At 40.4% G+C, this 9,046-nt stretch overlaps 1 protein-coding gene across 1 annotated transcript; it reads left to right on the top strand.

Annotated features, from left to right (window-relative positions):
* The first annotated feature begins 220 nt into the window (after positions 1-220).
* On the top strand, positions 221-1,183 carry LOC114686471 (olfactory receptor 2T29-like). Its single transcript, XM_028861147.1, has one exon. It carries the CDS (start codon positions 221-223, stop codon positions 1,181-1,183), a length of 963 nt encoding a protein of 320 aa, XP_028716980.1.
* The last annotated feature ends 7,863 nt before the right edge of the window (positions 1,184-9,046 follow it).

The following is a 9,046-nucleotide window of genomic DNA, read 5'->3' as shown; positions in this document are numbered from 1 at the left end:
TCAGGTAAGATCACAATCATGAACTACAATAGCTCTACCCTGACTTGTGATGGATCTAACCAAAGATATTAATTCTTACATTTTTAAAACATTAAATTATAGTTAGATAATCATTCTCAGAGCTAAAGGCCCAGGGAACTGTCTCAGCACACTAGGCTTGTGCACATAACAGTTTGCAAAAACTAACCCCAAAGCATTCTTGGTTGCCTAGGAGACACCCATGAACATCAACAACTGGATGAGCAACTACACTGCACAGTCAGATTTCACCCTGGTTGGATTCTTGAGTCAATCCAAACAACCTGCCCTGCTTGCTGTGGTCATATTTATGGTTTTCCTGATGGCCTTGTCTGAGAATGTCCTCCTGATTCTTCTGATACACTCTGACACCCGCCTCCACACACCCATGTACTTTTTCATCAGCCAGTTGTCACTCATGGACATGATGTACATTTCTGTCACTGTGCCCAAGATGCTCATGGACCAGGTCCTTGGGAGTCACAAGATCTCAGCTGCTGCCTGTGGGATACAGATGTTCCTGTACCTGACACTAGGAGGTTCAGAATATTTCCTTTTGGCTGCCATGTCTTATGACCGCTATGTGGCCATCTGCCATCCACTCCGTTATCCTGTCCTCATGAACCGTAGAGTGTGTCTCCTCCTGATGTCTGTCTGTTGGTTCCTGGGATCCCTGGATGGCTTCATGCTCACTCCTGTCACCATGACCTTCCCATTCTGTGGATCCCATGAGATCCATCACTTCTTCTGTGAGGTCCCCGCTGTGACAAAGCTCTCCTGTTCAGACACCTGGCTGTATGAGACCTTCATGTACCTGTGCTGTGTGCTCATGCTTCTCATCCCTGTGACAGTCATTTCAAGCTCCTATTCATTCATCCTCCTCACAGTTATCAGGATGAAATCAGCTGAAGGCAGGAAGAAGGCCCTGGCCACCTGTTCCTCGCACATGACTGTGGTCATCCTCTTCTATGGTGCTTCTTTCTACACCTACATGCTCCCTGCCTCCTTCCACACCCCTGAGAAGGACATGATGGTGTCTGTGTTTTACACAATACTCACCCCTCTATTGAACCCACTAATCTACAGTCTTAGGAATAGGAATGTCACAGATGCCACGAAGAAACTGCTGGGTGCAAAACACCTTTTTCAAGAAACAGTAAAGTAAGTAATTTGAAATGAACAGTTCCTTTTCCTTATCTCTGCACATCTGTTGATTTAGGTCTCATGCTGACATTATTCCTCATCCATCATGTCTGATTGCATAGTCTTCCCTTTTGAAGAATTCTTTCTCTATTCTAAAAATTTCATTGGCACACTTCTTATACATTCAAACTCTTTATTTCTATCTTGTCAATGTTATATTTTCTGAAGTTGATAGTGGCTGTTTAATTTTGTGGGACAATAGTCTTATTATTCAAAATTATGTTGTACTGAGGAATAAATAGCCATCATTTTATCAGTGTTCAACTGATAAAAATTAAAGTGCATTGGAAACAAAGTGGTTAACAATGTTAACAAGTTGTGAATGGAGATAAAAGACATATTGGGCTAATTCTGTGTATTTTCTTGATAATTTATGTATATTTGAAATTAGATTAAAAAATAAAGAGCAAGAACCAGTTTCATTCCTTCAGCACCCTTTTTATGATATAATAAAAATAATGGTTAAAAATTTAAATCTGGATTTTACAAGTGACCCAGAGGGTCTCAAATGGTCAGTGTAGCTGTATTTGCATATAGATGTACTCATGTATTTCTCAAAACCAAACGTAGCTCTCACTCAAGGGAATGGGGTATGGCTTATTCCTGAGCCTATTGGGAGTGACCATGGCCCAGGAGCATGGACTTGGGTTGCCCCCAATGACATGGTCCAAAGTTTCATGGAAAGTTACAAAGCACACACAAGTCAGAAGTCATAACTCAAGGCATTTTTCAACTACACTTTAGGAGACATCAGGGGATCAGGGTGTAGTAAAGTGGGAAACTGTGCTATGGTTCTCAGATGGTTTCTGGTGACATGGGAAGCTTTTGGTTTAGGAAAAGCTAGCATTCTGATAAGCCAATATATTCTAAAAGGTTTCACCTAATAGGCACAGGGATGCTGGTTCAGAACCCAAAACTGCAATGAACATATCCTAAGGGCACTAAGATGGGCTGTGATAATTGCTTTGTATCTGTAATGTTCTAAGGCTTCATAATCACTGATTAGGTGTTCTAATCAGGTGTTACAGAGTCTTTAACATATGTATGGCTTTATCCTCTGGGAACTTCAGTGTGGTGGCCCCTGTTGACCAAGCATCACATTGGTACGTGAAGAGTCCAAGTGCTGTTTTATGCCCCATGGTGAGGAGCTCATTCCCAAGAGTCCAGACAATCAGGGCAGCAGTGTTTAGGAGAGAGAGGTAGCTGATGCAGCCATTCTGATCTGGGACTGTTTTATTCCCATTCTCTATATCTGACATAGCATTTCCATGTGACCTGTTACAGAAATGTTATACCTGAAGTTAAATTAGCATTTCCATGTGGCACATTACAGGAATGTTATACCTGAAGTTAAATTAGCATTTCCATGAGTCATGTTACAGGAATGTTATACCTGAAGGTAAATTATCATTTCCATGTGACATGTTACAGGAATGTTACACCTGAAGGTAAATTTTCAAGAACACAGTGTGGCCTCAGAAAGTAAAAGTAGCAAATGAGAGAAACAGGTTTGTTTCTTTCTTTTTGAAAAGTTAAATATTCCTTAATTTTTTTATTCCTGGTACCACGACCTCAATTTACAGGGCAATATACCTGATATAATGAAAAGAAAAGGACAAAGACAAAGCTACAACAGGTGTACATCTAACCAACATCACATTTCATCAATCATAGCTGCACTTTTTGCAAACTGTGCCTGTGACCGTCCTGAGAAGAAGGTTTCCTCTTTAAGCTGCAGTGACTTTTCTGACTATGGCTCACTGTTCCTTCTGTGGCAGATTTCTACAGTTCCTCTAGAGCATTTAGGATGACTGTCTCCAAGAAACCTGCAGCTCTTCCGACTGGCGCCTCTCTCTCTCTCTCTCTCTCTCTCTCTCTCTCTCTCTCTCTCTCTCTCTCTCTCTCTCTCTCTCTCTCTCCCTCTCCTTCCTTTTCTCTCCTTTCCTCCCTCTCCCCCTCTGTCTTCTTTTGTTCTCTCTCCTCCACTGCTTAGAACTATAGCCATTTTGCACTGTATTTTTTTTCAGTTTAGTATTTTTTTTTTGTATTTTATAATTTAATTTAATTTTACATATCAGCCACGGATTCCTTGTTCTCCCCCCTTCCATCCCCTCCCTCCCCCGCCTTCCCCCAGCCCACTCCCATTCCCATCTCCTCCAGGGCAAAGACTCCCATGAGGATTGAGTTCAACCTGGTAGATTCAGTCCAAGCAGGTCCAGTTCCCTCCTCCCAGGCTGAGCCAAAGGTCCCTGCACAAGCCCCAGGTTTCAATGAGCCAACTCATGCACTGAGTATACCTGCTGCTACCATATCCACGACTGTCTTAATTGACAAGAGCTAGGATAATCTTTCAACCAGGTTACCTGTATGTTTTCACTCTGCCCTTTAGTTATTTGTACTCTGTGAATTATTTTATACAATGATTAGAATATTTGAAATAATTTAATTTCTCTTAAGTCTGCTTTCTTTTGGCTTGTCTGGCTTCATAGCTGTAATTTCATAGGGAGTGGCTAGTTCTAATTTTAACAAGGATTGTTCTTCAGTTTCTAAACTTTTGTAACTCTTATTTATAGGTCATATTTTGATTTTTTTACATTAATATCACATCAGAGTGCAGATTTGGGAGGTAAATATAAATTCACTTTGTAGCAAAAATCAGACAACTACATGGTATCATTTTGACTTCTTTCCTAACTTTCTTTTTCCCATGTACCATATATTATTGTGGATAAGCATAGAAAGAAGCCAAATTCATGAGAAGCTGGAATTCCAAGATTATTGTAGACATAACTCAATCATTTATGTCACAATCAGAAAAGGAAATGCTGTGTTTAAAGTGATGTACTATTCCTTTGTAATACTTCCACCTCCAGAACCAGTCATTGTCTCAAGGTCTTTTCTCATAGGAAACCTCACATCTGAAGGGTAAATACATGTCAGTTCCTTTCCTGAAGCAGCCACAGCCTCTCCTTTCTAACAATTTCTCCTAAATCTATATCTAACAATTTCTCCTAAAAATATCATCAGTTTTCCAGCCATACCATCCTGGGTTCATCACTCCCATGTCTAGCAGTGGAGGACAAAGGATTCCAGTAGATGGAGGTTAGTGAGTCCATCAAGAAATTCTAGTGGACTTCAATTGGATATCTAGAAACATCATCTGTTCTGGCTTCTCCTGGTCTCTGCCTAGGTCTTGTGATGCTAATCCTGCTTACCATGCACTTTGGGGCTGTTTAAAATAGACCGGAGCCCCCATTCAGCAAAGAATCCAGATCTGTCATTGCTCCAATTTCGTATCATCTGTGGAATTTCTCAAATGCTAACTGAGAAAGATACTTGCTGTTAACTTCGCGCAGGCACATGCACAGGAACACATGTACACATACAACCACACATATATGTGTACACATACATATGCAAACACACATATAATATACATGTTGCATGCCACAAACAATAACAAAATTAAAACAGATCTTCCATGTGTCCACTTCTCACTATTTATCTGCAAGCCTCTATGTCAGCACACCACACACATTTGTGTCTATCAGTGTTTATCACAGTGCTGCTCACAGTGGTTGAGTAATAGGAGCCTAGGTGTGCAGCATCAGGGCAATGGATAGTATAGAAAATGGTTTCTACATATACAATGGAATTTTTAATCCATAAATAAGAGCAAAGACATGTGCTGTTTGAAATGTTGCATGTATAACTTGTCATCTAAATTACTGTATCTTTGAAATAACCATGTATATGCTATTTATGAATATATTTCTGTCCATTCTATTTGCATGCATAAGATTTAGAGGGTTTTTTTTCCAACTAGAATTTCAAGGTGAAAGTTAAGTTAACATCCGGGTTATGTGCTAAAACCTTTAGTAAGCAGTGAGTTTGCATTCGTTTCCATAGCTGCTACTAAATCCCACTAACATGTGGCTTTGGTTGCAAGATAAATTCCCAAAATGAAGTGGGTTATATATCTTTAAACTCAAGTTTTCCTTACAAGACCAAACCAAAAAATGAAAGAAAAAAAGAAATCTAGATGTGTCACTGCAAAATAAAAATAACACACATTTAAGCCACCTTTTAAAAATAAAATGGCAAATAGAAATCACGAAAAATATATTTCCATACATGTAATAGCTAAGAGTTTATGTGTATATGTAGTTTATAATGAACAAATGCAAAAATTAAAAACAGTATGAAGACACAGGAAAGAACCTAAGAAGGAAAATCATTACACACGGATCAAAAGCCTAAAGACACAACCGTAGGAATGCTAACTAAACGGGCGGTGGTGCAGCACACTCTGATGTTATGGCAAGGGTATTCTTGAGTTATTCTCTCAGTTGTATGAAATTACACAAAATCATTAGCATTGATGATTGGAATATTGTATTTGAAAGTGGTGATGCCTATCTTTAATCCAGCACACAGGAGGCTGAGGCAAGTGAATCTCTGTGAGGTTAAGGCCAGCCTGGTCTACTTAGGGACTTCCAGGGCTACACGGAAAGGTTCAATTTCAAAACAAAACAAAACAAGACAGAGAATATTAAATTTGAGCAATTTTCTTTCTTTTTAAATTAACCATGTTTGTACAAGTGCATACTGTCTGCTGACCACACCCACTCCCCTCCTGTTAGTCCCCTCTGTTCCCTGGACCATTTCACTTCTACCTATGTGTCATCTGTACACACATGATTGATGTGTTTGCATACAATTCAGGGACCACAAATGACTAAAAACATGTGATATTTGTGTTTTGGAGACTGGATTAATTCACTTAATATGGTTATCTCCAGTTGAGTCCATTTGTTCTGCAAGTAACATAAGTTTGTTCCTATTTATGGCTGAAATAAAAATCCCATCATGTACCCACCACATTTTCTTTACTCATCCCTCTGTTGGGTACCTAGGTTGGCCTCATAACTACATCATCTTTGTGAACAGCACTACAATAGACATTAATGTGCACACCACTCTGTGACTAGGAGTCCTTCAGGTAATACTGAAAAATGGCATAGCTGGTCATCTGGTGGATCAAGTTTTAGTTGTATTCCTTTGTGTGTGTGTGTGTGTGTGTGTGTGTGTGTGTGTGTGTGTGTGTGTGTGTGTAATAAAGACTGTCTATTGGCTTAAACCCATGTCCTAGCAGTCTTTTCTGATGAATCACCTCAATGGAATCTCATTGTTGCATTCATTTACATTTATCTGATAGTGAGGTTGAACGTTTTTTTCATGTTTATTAGCCCTTCGAATTTATCTTTTGAGAACTCTGTGTCCATTTAATTAAGACGTTTATTAATTGGGTTGTTTGATTTCCAATTTATGTTTAACTCTTGGTGTGGTCAACACATTGATCTTCGGGTTGATGAACACCTACCAAAGACTTCCCGAATTTTCTTCAGTCCACTGTTTCCTTTGCCATGAAGAACCTCCTACAGTTTCTCGGGATCTCACCTGATGGCTGTGGGCACCATTTCCTGGCCACCTGGAATCCTAGTCACAGGTCCTAGCTTGTGCCTATGATTAGTGTGTCTTCTCTACGTCCTCCTCTAATTGTTTCAGAGCCTCAGTTCTCAGCAGACTTTCGAGCCATTGGAAGTGGATTTTTGTGTAGAGCAAGAGATGGGGTCCAATCTCCTGCCTCTGCATGAGGCTCTGCAGGGTTCTCAGCACCAGCCATGGATGAGGTCATCTTTTCTCCATGGTGTGTTTTTGCGGCTTTCATAAATCAGGTGGCCATGACTGTGTGGGTTTATGTTTGAGTCTGCTATTCCATGCCAACCTGTGTGTCTGTGTTTGTGCCCACACCATGGTGCTCTTGTTTTGTGGTTCTTAATCTGAAGTCAGGAACGTTGACATCTTTAGCTTTGTCCTTTTGCTCAGGTCTCTGTGGCTATCTGGGCTCCTTTGTGCTTCACTGTTAATTTTTGTGGTTTTGTTTTGTTTTGATCTATTTCTGTGAGGAATGGCATTGGAACAGGGAAATAATTATTTGAGTCCTGTGTTCTTAGAGTATTTCTTCAACCTTGTCCTCCATCCCTGATAGTCTTTCTTCTGCTTGTCTAGCTGATTATTGATGATTCCCACTATTTTGTTAACGGAGGTTTGGGTTTTGTTTGTTTGTTTGTTTGTTTGTGGGTTTTTTCATTTTGAATATTCTATTAGTGGGTTTTTGTTTTTCTTTTTGTGTTCAAAATCTCAATTTCCCTGGTTACTTTCTCATATTACTGAGCTCTTCTAAGGAGAATGAAAGCAAAACAAGAGGAGGGAAGACTGATCACTACAGAAACTAATGTATAAATAAAACTAGATACCATAAAAGGCAATAAATTATAAAAGATTTTTCCCTCCTTGAATATTATCTTTTATTGTGGGATTATTCATTTTATCATTCATATTCCATTCTTATTTTTTATTCTTCTTTCATACAATACATCACAACCACAGTTTCCTCTCCCTCCAGTCCTCCCAATCCCTTTCCCCACCTCCCTTCTCCCTCAGATCCACTCCTCTTCTGGTTTCCCTTCAGAAAATAACAGACCTCCCAGGGATATCAACCAAACATGGCATAACAAGTTACAACAAGACTAGGTACAAACCCTCACATCAGGGCTGGACAAAACACCCCAAGAGGAAAAGTGTCCTAAGAGCATGCAAAAAAAGTCAGACATCCACCACTCACACTATTAGGAGTCCCACAAAAACAGGAAGCTAGCAGCCATAATATACACGCAGAGGACCCATGCAGGCTCCCTATTGCCTATTGGTTTCTGTGAGCCACAGTGAGGCCTGCTTAGTTAATTCTGTGGGCCATAATCTGTGGTGTCCTCAATCCTTCTGTCTCCCTACAATTCTTCCTCTCCCTCTTCTGCAGGGTCCCCAAGCTCCAAATGGAGGGACCTGACTTAGATCTCCAATTTGGGGTCCCTCTGTCTGTTGTTTGGCTGTGGGGTCTTTGCATCCGCTCTCATCAGCTGCTGGGCAAAGCCTCTCTGGTGACGGCTGGGCTAGGCACCAATCTATGAGTGTCATAGAACACCCTTAGAAATCATTTTATTGATTTTTTTTCCTATCCTAGGTCTCTGGGTTATCCTGCCTCTGGTTCCTGGCCATACAGGCAGTGTCCAGCCTGGGCTCCCCTTCATGATGAGGACTTCAAATTAGACCTGTTATCTGTTGGCTACTATCACCAGTTCTAAGTACATTGCCCCACCACATCTTGAAGGCAGGATAGATTATATAGCAAACGTTTTGTGGCTCAGTTCATGTCCTAGTTCCTCCATTGGAAGTTGCCTGGTTACAGAAGATGGCCAGGATCCATATGCTCCATTACTAAGAGTCTTCCCTAGGGTCACCCTCATAGATTCCATGGAGTTTCTACTGTACTAGGTTTCCACACCACCCCTCAAATGCTCTCCAATTCGAGTTATCTCTCCAAGTACTCTCTCCCTCCAACCCCCCAACATACACACTGATCCCTCATGTTCCCATCCCACCCACCATGAGTCCACCAGCAAAATGTATTTTATTTCCTCTTCCCAGGGAGATCCATGTATGAGCCTTAGAGCCCTCCTTGTTAGTTAACCTTTTGGGTCTGTAGATTTTAGCATGATTATAATTTATCCACTTATAAGTGAGTACATGTTATGTCTGTCTTTCTGGGTCTGGATTAACTCACTCAGGATAATTTTTTCTAGTCCCATCCATTTGCCTGCAAATTTCATGATGTCATTTTTTTAAACATCTGAATGATAATCCATTCTGTAAAATGTACCACATTTTCTTTATCCATTCTTCAGTTGAGGGACATCTAACTTGT

The sequence above is a fragment of the Peromyscus leucopus genome, chromosome 8b (genome assembly GCF_004664715.2).
Source record: "Peromyscus leucopus breed LL Stock chromosome 8b, UCI_PerLeu_2.1, whole genome shotgun sequence".
Classification (NCBI taxonomy): domain Eukaryota; kingdom Metazoa; phylum Chordata; class Mammalia; order Rodentia; family Cricetidae; genus Peromyscus; species Peromyscus leucopus.
The sequence above is the reverse complement of the archived record's forward strand: the minus strand, read 5'-3'. Positions and strand labels throughout refer to the sequence as shown.